The sequence below is a fragment of the Mustelus asterias genome, chromosome 23 (genome assembly GCF_964213995.1).
Source record: "Mustelus asterias chromosome 23, sMusAst1.hap1.1, whole genome shotgun sequence".
Classification (NCBI taxonomy): domain Eukaryota; kingdom Metazoa; phylum Chordata; class Chondrichthyes; order Carcharhiniformes; family Triakidae; genus Mustelus; species Mustelus asterias.
This window is the reverse complement of record NC_135823.1, coordinates 73,483,275-73,503,143: the sequence shown is the minus strand read 5'-3', so window position 1 is coordinate 73,503,143 and position 19,869 is coordinate 73,483,275. Positions and strand designations below refer to the sequence as shown.

The following is a 19,869-nucleotide window of genomic DNA, read 5'->3' as shown; positions in this document are numbered from 1 at the left end:
GCGAAAAAGTAAGTAAATACAGTGATTCCCATCCCTTTTTACTTTAAACACCAATCGCTCCTCTCCTCCTTGCTCCGGTCGAACAATGAGGACGCTCCCCCTAGGTAAGTACCTTTTAGAACATAGAACAGCACAGAACAGGCCCTTCGGCCCACGATGTTGTGCCGAGCTTTATCTGAAACCAAGATCAAGCTATCCCACTCCCTATCATCCTGGTGTGCTCCATGTGCCTATCCAATAACCGCTTAAATGTTCCTAAAGTGTCTGACTCCACTATCACTGCAGGCAGTCCATTCCACACCCCAACCACTCTCTGCGTAAAGAACCTACCTCTGATATCCTTCCTGTATCTCCCACCACGAACCCTATAGTTATGCCCCCTTGTAATAGCTCCATCCACCCGAGGAAATAGTCTTTGAACGTTCACTCTATCTATCCCCTTCATCATTTTATAAACCTCTATTAAGTCTCCCCTCAGCCTCCTCCGCTCCAGAGAGAACAGCCCTAGCTCCCTCAACCTTTCCTCATAAGACCTACCCTCCAAACCAGGCAGCATCCTGGTAAATCTCCTCTGCACTCTTTCCAGCGCTTCCACAGTCTTCTTATAGTGAGGTGACCAGAACTGCACACAATATTCCAAATGTGGTCTCACCAAGGTCCTGTACAGTTGCAGCATAACCCCACGGCTCTTAAACTCCAACCCCCTGTTAATAAAAGCTAACACACTATATAGGCCTTCTTCACAGCTCTATCCACTTGAGTGGCAACCTTTAGAGATCTGTGGATATGAACCCCAAGATCTCTCTGTTCCTCCACAGTCTTCAGAACCCTACCCTTGACCCTGTAATCCACATTTAAATTAGTCCTACCAAAATGAATCACCTCACATTTAACAGGGTTAAACTCCATTTGCCATTCTTCAGCCCAGCTTTGCATCCTATCTATGTCTCTTTGCAGCCTACAACAGCCCTCCACCTCATCCACTACTCCACCAATCTTGGTGTCATCAGCAAATTTACTGATCCACCCTTCAGCCCCCTCCTCTAAGTCATTAATAAAAATCACAAAGAGCAGAGGACCAAGCACTGATCCCTGTGGCACTCCGCTAGCAACCTGCCTCCAATCCGAAAATTTTCCATCCACCACCACCCTCTGTCTTCGATCAGACAGCCAGTTACCTATCCAATCGGCCAACTTTCCCTCTATCCCACACCTCCTCACTTTCATCATAAGCCGACCATGGGGGACCTTATCAAACGCCTTACTAAAATCCATGTATATGACATCAACTGCCCTACCTTCATCAACACACTTAGTTACCTCCTCAAAAAATTCTATCAAATCTGTGAGGCACGACTTGCCCTTCACGAATCCGTGCTGACTATCCCGGATTAATCCGCATCTTTCTAAATGGTCGTAAATCCCATCTCTAAGGACCTTTTCCATCAATTTACCAACCACCGAAGTAAGACTAACCGGTCTATAATTACCAGGGTCATTTCTATTCCCTTTCTTAAACAGGAACAACATTCGCCATTCTCCAGTCCTCTGGCACCATCCCCGTGGACAGCGAGGACCCAAAGATCAAAGCCAAAGGCTCTGCAATCTCATCCCTTGCCTCCCAAAGAATCCTAGGATACATTTCATCAGGCCCAGGGGACTTATCGTCCTTCAGTTTATTCAAAACTGCCAGTACATCCTCCCTCCGAACATCTATTTCCTCCACCCTATTAGCCTGTAACACCTTCTCTTCCTCAAAAACATGGCCCCTCTCCTTGGTGAACACTGAAGAAAAGTATTCATTCATCACCTCGCCTATCTCTACTGACTCCATACACAAGTTCCCACCACTGTCCTTGACTGACCCTAACCTCACCCTGGTCATTCTTATATTCCTCACATAAGAGTAAAAAGCCTTGGGGTTTTCCTTGATCCGACCCGCCAAGGACTTCTCGTGTCCCCTCCTAGCTCTCCTAAGCCCCTTTTTCAGCTTTTATTTTAAAAAATTATACAATCCCTTCCCAGGTCACTCCGCGCCCGACCTACTTCCGTTTTTCCCTTACACTCTGAAAAAAGTCATCGAAACATCCAACACAGAAGGACATTCAGCCCATCAAAGTCTATGTTCGCCCTTTGGAAGAGCATTCAATTAGTCCCACCCCCGCTTTCCCTGTCATCCTTTACTGCTTTCAAGGTTTTTAAAATATATTTTTTCATGTGATGTGGGTGTCACTGGCAAGGCCAGCATTTGTTGTCTATCCCTAATTGCCCTTAAACTGAGTGGCTTACTAGGCCTTTTGGGAGGGCTGTTAAGAGTCAGCCACCGCATTTCTGAGAGTCTGGAATCACATGTAAAGGACGGCAGACTTCCTTCCCCGAAGAACATTGTCATTAAAAAAAAAACTGGTTCATCGATGAACAATAGCTTCATGGTCACCATTACTGAAACTAGCTTTTGATCCCAGATATTATTAATTCAATTTAAATTCCGCCAGCTGCCATGGTGGGATTTGAACCCATGCCCCACAGAGCAATAGCCTGGGCCTCTGGATTACTAGTTCAGTCACATTACCATTAGACATGTCCCATTGCATATTCAAATCTCTTTTGAAATAAACTAACTCAATCTGCTTCCACTACACTTCCAGGAAGTATTTTCCAGATTGTAGCAATCCATTACATTTTTTTAAAACAGTTTCTTGTTTTTCATCTGGATTGTTTCCCCAATAATCTGCAATCTTGTGCCTTCTGGTTACTCTGTCAAAACCTCTTTTGAACACTTTTAGTAAATCTCTCCCTTTGGTCTAAGAAGAACAATCCCAGCTTCTCTCGTATCTCTGCTGAAGTGAGGTTCTTCATCACTGGTATCATATTGGCAAATCTCTGAACCTCTCAAAGGCCTTGACGAGCTTCCTAAATGAATTGCACACATTACTGCAGCTGAACCTTCACCAGTGACTTATAAAGCTTTAACCATCACTTCCTTGGTTTTGTACTCTATGCCTCTATTTATAAGTATGCTTTTTATTAGCAGCCTTCTTGCTCTCCCAGCTTCAAAGATTTGTGCATGTGAGGCCCCAGATTTCTCCCTTTTCTGCACCCACTTAACATTATACCATTGAATTGCCCCTCATTTTCCATCCAAAATGCAACACGTCTCACTATTTCAAGATAATTTAATGACAAGACGTTTGGGATTTGATCACTAAATATTTTTCATTTCCTTGCACAGCCAATAAGGCAAGATTGGATACATTTTTATTAAATCTAAACGGTGAAGGAATTTTGGCTTCTTTGGGCCTTTGGTAAATCTAATGAAATCCTATTGGTGACTGACTCTTGCATTTCCACAAGTGCAATCAGCTAGGGAAAGGTTAGACCGTTTCTGGAAAATAGTAATCAGAGGTGTTTTAATGAAGTGATTATTGAGTTCTTTACAATACACAGAGTTCAGTGAGCAAAAGACATCTGATATTGGAAACCCAGTGCAAGTTATATAAATAATATAAGAATGAAATACATGCTTTTATCTAAATGATTAAGTTATTCTTGAACATAATATTTAATTTGTTTATCTGATTTATTGTATATGTTGATTAAATGGATGGCACTAATATTCTTTCCAACTTTTTTTAGAATGTTCAAAACTGACATTGAAGCAACTCATTCAAAATCAGTAAAAAGTAAAAAGCAAATTGAAATAAACATTATTGTCAACCAAAACCAAGAATATGAGAAGAAAAACAAGTTTAAAAGAGAAAAAAAGAAAAGGAGAAAGGCTGAAATGAGAGAGATTCCAGTGGAAGCCAGTGATGCTGATGTGTGCCATGATCCAAAGAGAGCAAAGAAAAAGAAAAGCAAATCTAAAAGGTCAAACGTTGGAGAGGAGGAACAAGACTCCAAGATTGAGAAAAAAATATCAAAGAAGAGTCCACGAGAAAGTGAAATTGACAAAGACATATCTGATGGTTTGAAAAAGAAAAAGAAAAGAAAAAAGAACATTCAGCCAGATGATGTATCTGACCCTCAAAATATTTCAGAGCAATGTAAAAGAAATATCTGTGAGGAGGACCCAAGCAGAATTCAGGGTGAAAGCGAGGGTAATAAGAAGAAAAAGAGAAAAAACAATGTTGATATGGAAGGAGGATTATCTAAAAATATTAAAACTTCAAATGGGACTCCAGACAAAGTGTGTAAAACGCTAAAAATATCTTGTGTTGCTGAAGCCAGTAGTGTGAAGAAAAGGAAAAAGAAAAAGCAATCTCATTCGGTAGATACTAACACATCTGAAGATGAGAAACCAATGAAGAAACGGAAAAGAGACCGAAATATTGATGAGCCTGAAGCTGGGAGTGACAACCTGAAAGTAGCAGACTCAAGGAGGCAAAAAGATGAACAAAAACTGGACAATTTGAGCAGTACTACAGACAGAACACATGCAAAAAAGCGAAAGAAAGAAAAGCTGCATACTGAGGAACCAGAAAGAGCACACAAAGGAGAAACCTTACCAGTGGAGAAGGTGATGAGAGTGGAGCAAATAGGAAATGAGATGGAATACAGCACTAAATCTGGCAAGAAAAGGAAAAGATTAATTGAAGCTGAGGGGGAAGGAATTGCAACATCGGACAGAGAGAGACTGAAGCTAGACGCAGCTAACAGTGTTTGTAAATTGCAGAACTCCCCCGTGACTACAAAAGGGAAAAAGCAGAAGACCACATTCAATGTTGGAGAATCTGTAGAAACTGAAAAGATTAAAAGGAAAAAGAAAGAGATCTCATCTGGGATACATGTTTGTAAAGTAAACCATAATATTTTTTGTTTAAACTGGAGCATAGTACTTATAATGCTTTAAATTTGATTTGATTTATTATTGTCACATGTACTAACATACAGTGAAAAGTATTGTTTCTTGCGCGCTGTACAGATAAAGCATACCATTCATAGAGAAGGAAACGAGAAGTGCAGAATGTAGTGTTACAGTCATAGCTAGGGTGTAGAGAGAGATCAACTTAATGCAAGATAGGTCCATTCAAAAGTCTGACAGCAGCAGGGAAGAAGCTGTTCTTGAGTCGGTTGGTACGTGACCTCAGACTTTTGTATCTTTTTCCCGAGGGAAGAAGGTGGAAGAGAGAATGTCCGGGGTGCATGGGGTCCTTAATTATGCTGGCTGCTTTGCCGAGGCAGCGGGAAGTGTAGACAGAGTCAATGGATGGGTGGCTGGTTAAATCTACAGTAATTTGATGTTAAGCCATGCAATAGTGACACTCCTGAGCATTGTTTCTGCTGATAGGAAACAGATTAACAGTCAGTTATTTATTTTAATATAGAATTAGATATATATAATTATAATCAAGTGTAACTGAATTTTCTGTTCTCAGGTAAAAGAGGAATTATGCGACGATGATGATTTGCTGATTATGTCTGAAAAGAAAGGGAATATCTTTGAAGTGAAAATAGACAAGGTACACAATACATTTAGATGTCTGTTATTCAGTTGTTGTCCAACCAAAGTGGTTAGGGGCCAAGGAAGATAGATAACTTTTGAATAATGATGTGGAGGTGCTGGCGTTGGACTAGGGTGAGCACAATAAGAAGTTTCACAACACCAGGTTAAAGTCCAGCAGGTTTATTTGGAATCACGAGCTTTCGGAGTGCTGCTCCTTCATCAGGTGAACGGAGTCATGTTGATTTCCCTCTGGAGCAGTGCAGTCATTCCCACTCTCCTTGCAGCCTTAATTCCTTAAAGTACCCATCCAAATTCCTTTTGAAATCATTGATTATTTCTGCATCCACCAGTTTTGTAGGCAGCAAGTTTCAGGTCATTACCACTCATGTTTTAAAAAACACTTCCTCACATTCCACTTGCATCTCTTATCCAAAATCTTGAATCTGTGTCCCTTAGTCCTTATTCACTCAGCTAAGGGAACGGTTTTGCCTTGTCTAGCTCATCTAAGCCTGTCCACATCTTGTACAGCCCTATCAAATCTACCTCAGTCTCCTTTGCCCCAAAGAAAATAACCCCAACTTATTTAACGTAATCGAACTAAAATCTCGTATCGCTGGAGCTTTGGGTAAATCTCTTGTGTAGCCTCCCAAGCACCCTACGGGTGACCAGAACCAGATGCAACACGCTAGTTAGGGCCAAATCAGAACTTTCTAAGGTTTGGCATTGGTTCACTGCTTTTGTACTCAATGCTTCTATTTATTAAGCCCAAGATCCCACGTGCTTTGCTAACTACTCTCTCACTATGTCCTGCCACATTCAAAAATCTATGCACATGCACCCTCAGGCTCAGAACTCTGCTGTTAAGTTTACATTACCTCGCCCCATCCATTCTACCAAAATGCTTCATTTCACACTTTTCTGTAATTAATTTCATGTATTGAATGATGATTAATCATCTACCCACCAATCTATTTCCTGTTGCTGGCAGCTTGTATCACGTATGTATCTATATATAAAGTGTAAATGTATAACCCCCGTGTGTGCCATCATCAGAGAATTGTAATAACGATTGGAGGCATGCATACCTGTGGATGTTGAATATAAAGATGAGAGAATCTTCTATGATGGCTACCTATTGTTGTCAATGACCATGAGCTACCATGTCAGAGCTCAGTAAGGAATTATTTAGATAAGTTTTGCCATCCTAGCATCACCTTTAGGAGGAGGAAGGAATTGGGGTTAACTGGGCAGGGTAAAGGTGTGGGAACAAATGAAGAAGGTATTGACACATAGCGTCTTGCAAATTCTGAGTCCCGAAGCAATTTTGAGGTAAACACAGCAGCCAATTTGTGCATAGGAAGATTCTGCAAAAAGCAATTGAGAAAACTGAGCAGATGACCTGTTTTTATCATGTTAGTTGACTGATTAAAGTTGCACAGAATATAGGAAGAGATCCCCAGTCTTCTCATTTATATTCACTTGTTTGTGTAGAACGGGACATTCCCTCAGAGTATCGGCCTAGATTCCATCCTTGAAGCTATAATCATCTGACTCTCGCAAGTGCTACCACTGTGCTAATGCTGACATTTAAGAAATGAGTAGTTTTACCTGCCAAAGAGAGAAGCTGATCTTATTCTGCAGAACAGCTGTTTTATGATAAAATGATGTCATATTTTAATCTGCAAAGTTGTACAAATTTATGTACCGCAAAAAAATGAAAATCATTTCTAAGACGTAATGAATTTAACTGAATTGAGCTGTTACTGTTTCCTTTTCAGTCACTCGGTAATCAAAAAACAATGATCTAAAAATCAAAACACTTTGTGGAGTGGAGGGAGTGATTTTAACCGACCCTGCCCAACAGGAACTGGTCAGCTGCACAGTTAAAATTGCCACTCTAAACCTACGACCCCATTTGTACGAGCCGCCATTATATCCACACTTGTTTCGACAATCACAATGATCGTCTGAGATGGGGAGCTGCCAATAAACACAGTCAAATTGGAATCTATCACATCATTAAGATCCAGATGTGTTTTTTAACTAGAAAATTGGTTATTCCTGCCCAACCTGCAAAGTAAAACCTAATTAGGCATATTTTGGACAGTTACTGGAACATGCACTCCATTTGCACAATGGCAGATGTCAGAGCAGCCTTCTCGAAGGTCAACCCACGGAAAGCGACTGGCCCGGATGGGATACCCGGACGTGCACTCAGATCCTGCGTGGATCAGCTGGCGGGGGTATTCACCGACATCTTCAACCTCTCTTTGCAACAATCTGAGGGCCCTGTCTGCTTCAAGAAGACCACCATCATTCCGCTGCCAAAGAAAAGCCAAGCAGCGTGCCTTAATGACTATCATCCAGTGGCTCTGACATCCATCATTATGAAGTGCTTCGAAAGGTTAGTCATGGCACAAATCAATTCCAGCCTCCCGGACTGCCTGGATCCATTACAGTTTGCCTACTGCTGCAACAGGTCCACGGCAGACGCCATCTCCCTGGCCCTGCACTCAACCCTGGAACACCTAGATAACAAGGACACCTATGTCAGACTCCTATTTATCAACTACTGCTCAGCCTCCAACACCATTATTCCTACAAAACTCATCTCCAAACTCCGTTTCCTGGGCCTTGGCTCCTCCCTCTGTGACTGGATCCTGAATTTCCTAACCCACAGACCGCAATCAGTAAGGATAGGCAACAACACCTCCTCCACGATCATCCTCAACACCGGTGCCCCATAAGGCAGTGATCTCAGCCCCCTACTATACTCCTTATACACGTATGACTGTGTGGCCAAATTCCCCATCAACTCGATTTTCAAGTTTGCTGATGACACCACCATAGTGGGTCGGATCTCAAACAATGACGAGACGGAGTACAGGAAAGAGAGAGAATCTGGTGAACTGGTGCGGCAACAATAATTTCTCAATGTCAACAAAATGAAGGAGATAGCCATCGACTTCAGGAAGCATAGTGGAGGACATCCCCCGGTCTACATCAATGGGGATGAAGTAGAAATGGTCGAGAGCTTCATGTTTTTAGATGTCTAGATCACCAAAAACCTGTCCTGGTCCCCCATGCCGATACTATAGTTAAGAAAGTCCACCAACGCCTCTACTTTCTCAGAAGACTAAGAAAATTTGGCATGTCCACTACGGCTCTCTCCAACATTTATTGATGCGCCAAAGAAAGCATTCTTTCTGGTTGTATCACAGCTTGGTATGGCTCCTGCTCTGCCCAAGACCGCAAGAAACTACAAAGGGTCGTGAATGTAGTCCAGTCCATCGTTCAAACCAGTCTCATATGCATTGACTCTGTCTACACTTCCCGTTGCCTCGGGAAAAGCAGCCAGCATAATGAAGGACCCCACGCACCCCGGATATACTCTCTTCCACCTTCTTCCCTCGGGGAAAAAGTTACAAAAGTCTGAGGACATGTAGCAACCGACTCAAGAACAGCTTCTTCCCTACCTACCTCGCATTAAGTTGATCCTTCTCTCTCTCCTCTCTCTCTTTCCCCATGTCTGCTAGGGTTTCCTCGCACAGTCCAAAGATGTGTGGGTTAGGTTGAATGGCCATGCTAAATTGCCCCTTAGGATCAGGAGGACTAGCAGGGTAAATGCTGGGGTTATGGGGATAGGGCCTTGATTGGATTGTGGTCGGTGCAGGCTCGATGGCCAAATAAGAACTAGGAGCAGGAGTAGGCCATCTGGCCCCTCGAGCGTGCTCTGCCATTCAATAAGATCATGGCTGATCTGTTCGTGGACTCAGCTCCACTTACCCGCCCGCTCACCATAACCCTGAATTCCTTTACTGTTCAAAAATTTATCTATCCTTGCCTTAGAAACATTCAATGAGGTAGCCTCAACTGCTTCACTGGACAGGGAATTCCACAGATTCACAACCCTTTGTGTGAAGAAGTTCCTCCTCAACTCAGTCCTAAATCTGCTTCCCCTTATTTTGAGGCTATGCCCCCTAGTTCTAGTTTTACCTGCCAGTGGAAACAACTTCCCTACTTCTATCTTATCTATTCCCTTCATAATCTTATATGTTTCTATAAGATCTCCCCTCATTCTTCTGAATTCCAATGAGTATAGCCTCAGTCTCTCCTTATAAGCCAACCCTCTCAACTCTGGAATCAACCTAGTGAATCTCCTCTGCACCCCCTCCAGTGCCAGTATATCCTTTCTCAAGTAAGGAGACCAAAACTGTGCACAGTACTCCAGGTGTGGCCTCACCAGCACCTTATACAGCTGCAACATAATCTCGCTGTTTTTAAATTCCATCCCTCGAGCAATGAAGGACAAAATTCCATTTGCCTTCTTAATTACCTGCAAACCAACTCCTTGTGATTCTTGCACAAGGACACCCAGGTCCCTCTGCACAGCAGCATGCTGCAATTTTTTACTATTTAAATAAAAGTCCATTTTGCTGTTATTCCTACCAAAATGGATGACCTCACATTTACCAACATTGTACTCCATGGCCGCCTTCTGTACTGTAGGATTCTATGATTGTGAAATGATTGAAAATGAGAGGGTACAGATTGACAGTAATTGTCAAGAGAAGCAAAAGCAACATGAGGAAAATCTTTTTAATATGTAAGGCCTGGAATGATGGTGTGGTGAGGTTAGGGTCAATCGAAGTATTCACAAGGGGATTGGATTGTTTTCTGAAGGAAGAATGTGCGTGGTTATAGGGGGGACCTGAAGGAAAGGCACTAGATGAGTTGCTCATTCAGAGAGCTGGTGTAGACCTGTTGGGCCGAATGGCCTCCTGTGCTGTAACAATTTTGTGATATGTACTCCAATTGACAATATTTACTTAAAGGTCCACTTGTGGGTTAACAATTCTAAAGAAGAACATGAGATGTGTATTCTGTGAAGTCTGCACTATTTTGCACAAAAATTCTAAAACACCTTAAAGATAAATGTTGTAGTCTGGGTCTATTACTCTGTAATTGTGACATAACTTATTTCACACAAACAGGACACTTGAACATTTTCTGAATATTGGATATCACTTACTAAACTTTATCAGATTTTGTTTTAAATTTGATTTACTTTAGGCCAGGCGGCAAGCTTTGCAAGAAGAAATTGACAGAGAATCTGGCAAAACCGGTACTTTAGAAACTAAAGTTTCCCCAGAAATCAAACCAAGAGTAAGTAAAGAGTTTATGGCTAACGTTTATGTTGGAGTACCCTTATGGAAATCAGTATGGCTGGATATTGATACACGGAGTAATGACTGATTAGCTGCACAATCCTGTTTTAAGGTTTAACTTTAGATGAACAAATTGGTTTGAGGAACTTTCAAAAGCCACTGGAGTTCGGCAGCAATATTTTTGAAGGTTTAGAGTAAATTATTGGCCGGCAATTCTCATCCTAGTGAATCTGAAATGCTGACGTAGGTGTAGAAACTGTGTACATTTTAAATCTGTGTGTTGCAATTGCTGTGCATTTTTGAAGTCATTAGTCAGGTCACATCCAATGTGTTTGGTCTTTTAAGACTCTAATTTTAATTATTAAATTAGCTAGAGCAAATTAATTGTTATTTTGCAAATTTAAAATGTTCACGGTTTGAGATGTGGGCCAAAAATAACCAGCATCAAGTTACAAAGAACAGTACAGCACAGGAAACAGGCCCTTCGGCCCTCCAAGCCTGTGCCGCTCCTTGGTCCAACTAGACCAATCGATTGTATCCCTCCATTCCCAGGCTGTTCATGTGACTATCCAGGTAAGTCTTAAACGATGTCAGCGTGCCTGCCTCCACCACCCTACTTGGCAGCGCATTCCAGGCCCCCACCACCCTCTGTGTAAAAAACATCCCTCTAATATCTGAGTTATACTTCGCCCCTTGAGCCCGTGACCCCTTGTGATCGTCACTTCTGATCTGGGAAAAAACTTCCCACCGTTCACCCTATCTATCCCCTTCATAATCTTGTACACCTCTTAGATCTCCCCTCATTCTCCATCTTTCCAGGGAGAACAACCCCAGTTTACCCAATCTCTCCTCATAGCTGAGACCCTCCATACCAGGCAACATCCTGGTAAACCTTCTCTGCACTCTCTCTAATGCCTCCACGTCCTTCTGGTAGTGTGGCGACCAGAACTGGACGCAGTACTCCACATGTGGCCTAACCAGCGTTCTATACAGCTGCATCATCAGACTCCAGCTTTTATACTCTATACCCCTTACTTTGAAAATGACCAATCAATTGACTGTAGTGTTGCCATGGGCAGCTAATCTGGGCAGTTTTATTTATTTTTAAGATGCAGCATGGGGGAGGAGAATTCGACCTCCTTCGAAGTGGCTGCAAGGTCAATGAAGTCGTTGTGTTTCCCATCTGAAGCCAGCGACAAGAGGCCAGAATCGGTTTGGGGCTAATTTGAATGCTGCCCACAGCTGTGAATATCAGACTGACAGCTCAACAGTTGTGGAGTCTGGGAAATCATCCAGCTCTGAAGATACTGTTACAGCGGCTCAGGAGGATGTCGGGGTCAGATCCTTTGAAATTCCTCCCAGCTCCTCCTGGACACATGCTGAGCAGACGCCAGAGGTCTTTTTAAAGATGTAGAGTCAGGATTGGGCCATTTACGACCACAAACCCTTTCCACCACTCCATAAGGTTGATCTGCAACCATGCCTATCCTAGAGTCATAGAAACCCACAGTGCCGAAGGAGACATTTGGCCCATCGAGCCTGCAGCAACAATAATCCCAGCCAGGCCCTATCCCCATAATTGGACGTATTTGAAGTTGTGAGAGAAACACATTTTAGTGAGAAGCTGAAGGAAATCAGCATTAGTAAAGAAATGGTTTTGGGGAAATTGATGGGATTGAAGGTGGATAAATCTCCAGGTCCTGATAATCTTCATCCCAGAGTACTTAAGGAAGTGGCCTGGAAATAGATCCATTGGTGGTTATTTTCCAAAATTCTTTGGACTCTGGAATAGTTCCTACAGATTGGAGTGTAGCTAATGTAAGCCCACTATTCAAAAAGGGAGGTAGGGAGAAAACAGGGAACTATAGACCAGTGAGACTAACGTCGGTACTGGGGAAGTTACTTGATTCCATTATCAAGGATTTCATAACTCAGCATTTGGAAGGCAGTGGTATAATCAGACAAAGTCAGCATGGATTTACAAAGGGGAAATAATGCTTGATGAGTCTTTTGGAATTCTTTGATATAATTAGTAGAGTTGACCCAGGACAACCAGTGGATGTGGTTTATTTAGACTTTCAGAGGCTTTTATCAAGGTCTCACATAACAGACTACTGTAAAGTAATGTATATAAATGATTTGGGGGAAAATGTAACTGGTTTGATTGGTAGGTTTGCGGACGACACCAAGATTGGTGGATTTGGGGGTAGTGATGAGGACCATCAGCAGATACAGCAGGATATAGATAGGTTGGAGACTTGGGCAGAGAGATGGCAGATGGAGTTTAATCCGGACAAATCTGTGGTAATGCATTTTGGAAGGCCTAATAAAGATAGGAAATATACAGTAAATGATAGAACCATTAAGAGTATTGATAAGCAGAGGGATCTGGGTGTACAGGTACACAGGTCACTGAAAGTGGCAATGCAGATGGAAAAGGTAGTCAAGAAGGCATACGCATGCTTCCCTTCATCGGCCAGGGCATTGAATTTAAAAATTGGCAAGTCATGTTGCAGCTTTATAGAACCTTAATTAGGCCGCACTTGGAATATAGTGTTCAATTCTGGTTGCCACACTTTGAATAATGTGGAGGCTTTGGAGAGGGTACAGAAAAGATTTACCAGGATGTTGCCTGTATAGAGGGCATTAGCTATGAGGAGAGGTTGGAGAAACTTGTTCTCACTGGAACGACGGAGGTTGAGGGGCAACCTGATAAAGTCTACAAGATTATGAGGGGCATTTTCCCAGGGTGGGAGAGTCAGTTACTCGGCGCATAGGTTTAAAAGAGATGTATGAGGCAAGTTTTTTACACAGAGGGTGGTGGGTGCCTGGAACTCGCTGCCAGGGGAGGTAGTGGAAGCAGATACGATGGTGACTTTTAAGGGGTGTCTGGACAAATACCTGAATAGGATGGGAAAAAAGGGATATGGTCCCTGGAAGGATAGGGGGTTTTAATTCAGTCAGGCAGCATGGTCAGTGCAGGCTTGGAGGGCCAAAGGGCCTGTTCCTGTGCTGTAATTTTCTTTGTTCTTTGTACGATGTAAAGTTAAAGCACATGGGATTGCAGGTAATGTCTTGAATGAATAGAAAGCTGGTTAGCAGATAGGAAGCAAAGAGTTGGCATAAATGGGTCTTTTTCTGATTGGCAGTCAGTGACTAGTGGGGTTCCACAGGGATCTGTGCTAGGACCCCCAACGAATCACATTATATATTAATGATTTGGAAGAGGGAACTGAATATATTATCTCCAAATTTGCAGATGGTACGAAGTTGGGTGGGAGGGTGAGCTGTGAGGAGGATGCAGAGATGCTTCAGTGTGATTTGGACAGGCTGAGTGTGTGGACATCTGCATGGCAAATGCAGTATAATGTGGATAAATGTGAGGTTATCCACTTTGGTAGCAATAATAGGAAGAAATTACTTGAATGGCTGTAAATTGAGAGAGGTGAATACTCGGCGAGACCTTGATGTCCCCTTGTGCATCAGTTGCTGAAAGTAAGTGTGTAGGTACAGCAGGCAGTAAAGAAGGCAAATGGTATGTTGGCCTTCATAGCGAGAGGATTTGAGTATCGGGATAGGGATGTTTTGCTGCAATTATACAGGGTGTTGGTGAGGCCACACCTGGAGTATTGTGTGCAGTTTTGGTGTTCTTATCTGAGGAAGGATGTCCTTGCTATAGAGGGAGTACAGTGAAGGTTTACCACATGTAATAACTACATTGCAGCGCCTACTTGTGACGATAAATAGACTAAACTAACCCATAGAATGGTTATTCTGGTTCATATACATTCCAGTTCCTCCAAGGCCACTAATCTTTTCGAAGATATGGTTTCCAAAATTGTTTATTAGCTTCCAGCAGTGGCCTGAGCAGGACTTTGTATGGCAGCAGTGTAATTTCTACCCACTTGTATTCCTGTCTCCCAGATATAAAGGCCAGTATTCCATTAGGTTTTTTGATTATTTTCTGTAACCATTCATTACATTTTAATGATAAATGTCCTGGCTGAAGTCTCCTTGAACCTCCGCTCTTTCTAGTTTTTAACAATTTACAATGTCCCTTGTTCTATCTGTTTTAGGTCTGAAGTGGATGACTTCATTTTTGCTACATTGAAATCCAATTGCCACCATTTCGTCTATTCGCAATCCAACAATATCTCTTTGTCATTTAATGAATCCTTCTACACTGCTGAAAGTGTAGCCTATCTTTGCAAAATCAGTAAAAATTGGATATAATTTAATATTGCATCATTTAAATGATTAATAAATATGATGAATAGTTGAGGCCCTAACACAGATTCTTGTGGGACACCACTATTCACAATTAGAGTACCTGTCCATCTCTCGCTTTCCTGCCATTCAACCAATTTCCTAACCCGGTTAATAATTTGCCTTCAATTCCATGAACTTCAACTTTAGCCAACAGTGTCCAGTGAGAGACTTTTTCAAAGGCCCTCTGGAAATTCCTATCAATAAGGTCTATAGAAATTCCCCAGTCCATCACAGTGAATACTTTAAACAGATAAACAGTCAGGTTCATCAGGCATGAACTGCCCTTTATAAATCCACACCATCTCCCTGGTCTGCTAAATATTTTCAACTTTAATTAGGGACGCCTCTGGCAATCTCCAGACAACAGATGTTGGGCCAACTGGTTTACAATTCCATGGCTAGTTACCCTCTATTTTGCTTGCATTACTTTTGGTATGCTCCATCCCTGATTCAGTATTAGTTTTCTTGGGGTGTCTGGCATGCTGACCTCTTCCTACACTGTAGCAATGAAGCATAGTCATTATTCAGCATAAAAACTGTAGAAGGGTTCTATGGACTCTCAACATTAAACCTGTTTCTCTCTCCATAGATGCTACCAGACCTGCTGAGTTTATCCAACATCCTTTATTTTCATTAATAACACTTACCAGCTTTTCAAAGGATCCACATTCCTCCTGACCGCCCTCTTTTCCCTAATCATTTCATACAATGTTTGTGTTGATTTTAATATCCTCTCTGTTTCTTTTCATATTCTCTTTTTTTTTGTAGCTATTTTGTCACTCTTTAATTCTTTGATCTTTTCCAGTTATCAGGATTGATTGCTCTCTCTAGTTTTACGATGTCTCTTATCCCTTTAGTCGCCATGGCCATTTTGTTTTAACAAGTAGAGCCCTTGCTCTTTCGAGATATGAACAGGTTCGATAATTAAGTTCATTTTTTGAACGCCTCTCACTGATCTTTCATTTTACACAGTAACAGATCTGCCCAGTTCACTATGGACTGTGTCTGTCTGATCCCAGCCTTGCCTAACTAAAGTCATTAATGGTACAAAAAGAGACCATTCAGCCCATCGTGTCCATTCCAGTTCCCCATGGAGCAATTTAGTTAGTCCCACTCCCCCGCTCAATCCCCATTACTCTGCCAGTTTATCTATACTACCTTTCCTTCCACCTGAGCCTCCATCGCATGCCTCCTGCATTTACTGGTTTAAAGTCCTTGTGACTGCCGTATTTTCCATTTCCACTAGGATCCTGGTCCCAGTTCAGGTGGAGCCTGTCCCAATGGTAAAGTTCCTTCTGAAATGGAACCTTTTTTTTCAGATGGGAATAACATTGAAATGGAAATGTTATAACAGCAATTTCTAATGATATGAAATGTGACAGCAGAAGTTACACTTTGTGAACATAGAACAGTACAGCACAGAACAGGCCCTTCGGCCCACGATGTTGTGCCGAGCTTTATCTGAAACCAAGATCAAGCTATCCCACTCCCTATCATCCTGGTGTGCTCCATGTGCCTATCCAATAACCGCTTAAATGTTCATAAAGTGTCTGACTCCACTATCACTGCAGGCAGTCCATTCCCCACCCCAACCACTCTCTGCGTGAAGAACCTACCTCTGATATCCTTCCTATATCTCCCACCACGAACCCTATAGTTATGCCCCCTTGTAATAGCTCCATCCACCCGAGGAAATAGTCTTTGAACGTTCACTCTATCTATCCCCTTCATTATTTTATAAAACTCTATTAAGTCTCCCCTCAGCCTCCTCCGCTCCAGAGAGAACAGCCCTAGCTCCCTCAACCTTTCCTCATAAGACCTACCCTCCAAACCAGGCAGCATCCTGGTAAATCTCCTCTGCACTCTTTCCAGCGCTTCCACATCCTTCTTATAGTGAGGTGACCAGAACTGCACACAATATTCTAAATGTGGTCTCACATGAACAGGAGGTGCAAGATTTTTAGTAACACATCATAGATGTAAAGAATCTTCAGTGTGTTGTGTTCTGGGTGATATTGATCCAAATCCATTCCAATTGCCGTTCATGGCACTTTTAGAGAATAAAAGCATGTTGTTTGCAAATATAACTACACTGGCGACCGGGGGATTTTCACAGTAACTTCATTGCAGTGTTAATGTAAGCCTCACTTGTGACACTAATAAATAAATAGACCTAACTCTACAACGAGACAGAAATAGTTCAGCTAAAAATATGATCATAGCAATTAATTTCTTCTGCATTTCAACTTATGGACAGTGCTAATGTTTTTGAACAAGACTATAATCACTTCAACACATATTGGGTTCTACAACAAGACAAAATGCCATGATGGTATTGTATGCTTGCAGCAAACGCAAGGGGCCAAATGGCTTCATCCCCTCATTTATTACATTTAGCCTCTAACAGATCCACCCCTGATCTCCCCCCCCATGACTGGAGTTGAGACTGGGGGCTTTAAAAAAGAAAGAGTTTTGTGGGATGTAAGCTGTTCAATAGACACACAGGCTAATTGAGTTTTTTGACACACACATATTAACCTGGAGGTTTTGTCGGCTGGATTGTGGTCATAGAGGTTTACAGCGTGGAAACAGGCCCTTCGGCCCAACTTGTCCATGCTGCCCTTTTTTTTTTTTAAACCCCTAAGCTAATCCCAATTGCCCGCATTTGGCCCATATCCCTCTATACCCATCGTACCCATGTAACTATCTAAATGCTTTTTAAAAGATAAAATTGTACCCGCCTCTACTACTACCTCTGGCAGCTTGTTCCAGACACTCACCACCCTCTGTGTGAAACAATTGCCCCTCTGGACACTTTTGTGCATCTCCCCTCTCACCTTAAATCTATGCCCTCTAGTTTTAGACTCCCCTACCTTTGGGAAAAGATATTGACTATCTACCTTGTCTATGCCCCTCATTATTTTATAGACCTCTATTAGGTCACCCCTCAGCCTCCTACGCTCCAGAGAAAAAAGTCCCAGTCTATTCAGCCTATGCTTATAACTTAATCCATCAAGTCCCGGTAGCATCCTAGTAAATCTTTTCTGCACTCTTTCTAGTTTAATAATATCCTTTCTATAATAGGGTGACCAGAATTGCACACAGTATTCCAAGTGTGGCCTTACCAATGTCTTGTACAACTTCAACTCCTGTATTCAATGTTCTGGCCAATGAAACCAAGCATGCCGAATGCCGCCTTCACCAGTCTGTCCACCTGTGACTCCACTTTCAAGGAGCTATGAACATGTACCCCTAAATCTCTTTGTTCTGTAACTCTCCCCAACGCCCTACCATTAAGTCCTGCCCTGGTTCGATCTACCAAAATGCATTACCTGGCATTTGTCTAAATTAAGCTCCATCTGCCATTCGTCGGCCCACTGGCCCAATTGATCAAGATCCCGCTGCAACTGGAGATAACCTTCCTCACTGTCCACCATGCCACCAATCCTGGTGTCATCTGCAAACTTACTAACCATGCCCCCTATATTCTCATCCAAATCATTAATATAAATGATAAATAACAGTGGGCCCAGCACTGATCCCTGAGGCACACCGCTGGTCACAGGCCTCCAGTTTGAAAAACAATTCTCTACAACCACCCTCTGGCTTCTGTCAAGAAGCTAATTTTATATCCATTTAGATACCTCATCCTGGATCCTGTGAGATTTAACTTTATGCAACAATCTACCATGCGGTACCTTGTCAAAGGCCTTGCTAAAGTCCATGTAGACAACATCAACTGCACTGTCCTCATCGACCTTCTTGGTTACTCCTTCAAAAAACTCAATCAAATTTGTGAGACATGATTTTCCACTCACAAAGCCATGCTGACTGTCCCTAATCAGTCCTTGCATCTCTAAATGCCTGTAGATCCTGTCTCTCAAAATACCTTCCAACAATTTGCCCACCACAGATGTGAGGCTAACTGGCCTGTAGTTCCCAGGCTTTTCCCTGCAGCCCTTTTTAAACAAAGGCACAACATTTGCCACTCTCCAATCTTCAGGCACCTCACCCATGACAATCGATGATTCAAATATCTTGGCTAGGGGACCCACAATTTCCTCCCTAGCCTCCCACAACGTCCTGGGATATACCTCATCAGGTCCTGCAGATTTATCTACCTTCTTGCGCTTTAAGTCTTCCAGCACCTCCTTCTCTGTAATATGTACATTCCTCAAGACATCAATATTTAATTCCCTAAGTTCCCTAACATCCATGCTTTTCTCAACAGTAAATACTGATGAGAAATATTCATTTAGGATCTCACCCATCTCTTGTGGATCCACACATAGATTACCTTGTTGATCCTTAAGAGGCCCTACTCTCTCCCTTGTTACTCTTTTGCCCTTTATGTATTTGTAGAAGCTCTTTGGATTCTCCTTAGCCTTATCTGCCAAAACAATTTTGTCAGGAAGATCAGAAGAATGGCCTTCCTCCCGGGTCCTGCTGGATTTGGTGGGATCCTGTTCTTTGGTTTTCAAGTGCAGTCAGCCAGATTGAGAGGCTGGTCAGTGTCAGAGGAAAGTGGCTGCAGGTGGGAGGGGCAGCAAGGGAAATCATAGGGATAGGGCAGGAGATTAGAGGATTCAGGGATGTGTGTCACACTGGGGGAGATAGCACAATAAGAACATAGAACATTACAGCGCAGAACAGGCCCTTCGGCCCACGATGTTGCACCGACCAGTTAAAAAAAAAACTGTGACCCTCCAACCTAAACCAATTTCTTTTCGTCCATGAACCTATCTACGGATCTCTTAAACGCCCCCAAACTAGGCGCATTTACTACTGATGCTGGCAGGGCATTCCAATCCCTCACCACCCTCTGGGTAAAGAACCTACCCCTGACATCGGTTCTATAACTACCCCCCCTCAATTTAAAGCCATGCCCCCTCGTGCTGGATTTCTCCATCAGAGGAAAAAGGCTATCACTATCCACCCTATCTAAACCTCTAATCATCTTATATGTTTCAATAAGATCCCCTCTTA

General features: G+C 42.5%; 1 protein-coding gene across 9 annotated transcripts in view; it reads left to right on the top strand.

The window, feature by feature from the left end:
* LOC144510889 (uncharacterized) overlaps window positions 1–19,869 on the top strand; it is a 52,199-nt gene that overhangs the window by 16,176 nt on the left and 16,154 nt on the right. For 4 of the 9 annotated variants that reach the window (XM_078240939.1, XM_078240940.1, XM_078240941.1 and 1 more), the window contains 3 exons: window positions 3,637–4,798; window positions 5,379–5,462; window positions 10,520–10,612. In XM_078240939.1, the coding sequence (XP_078097065.1) occupies window positions 3,638–4,798; window positions 5,379–5,462; window positions 10,520–10,612 (1,338 nt within the window). In that variant the 5' untranslated portion in view covers window position 3,637. The remainder of the gene's footprint in view (window positions 1–3,636; window positions 4,799–5,378; window positions 5,463–10,519; window positions 10,613–19,869) is intronic. The other 5 variants (XM_078240948.1, XM_078240947.1, XM_078240943.1 and 2 more) reach the window with 3 other exon arrangements.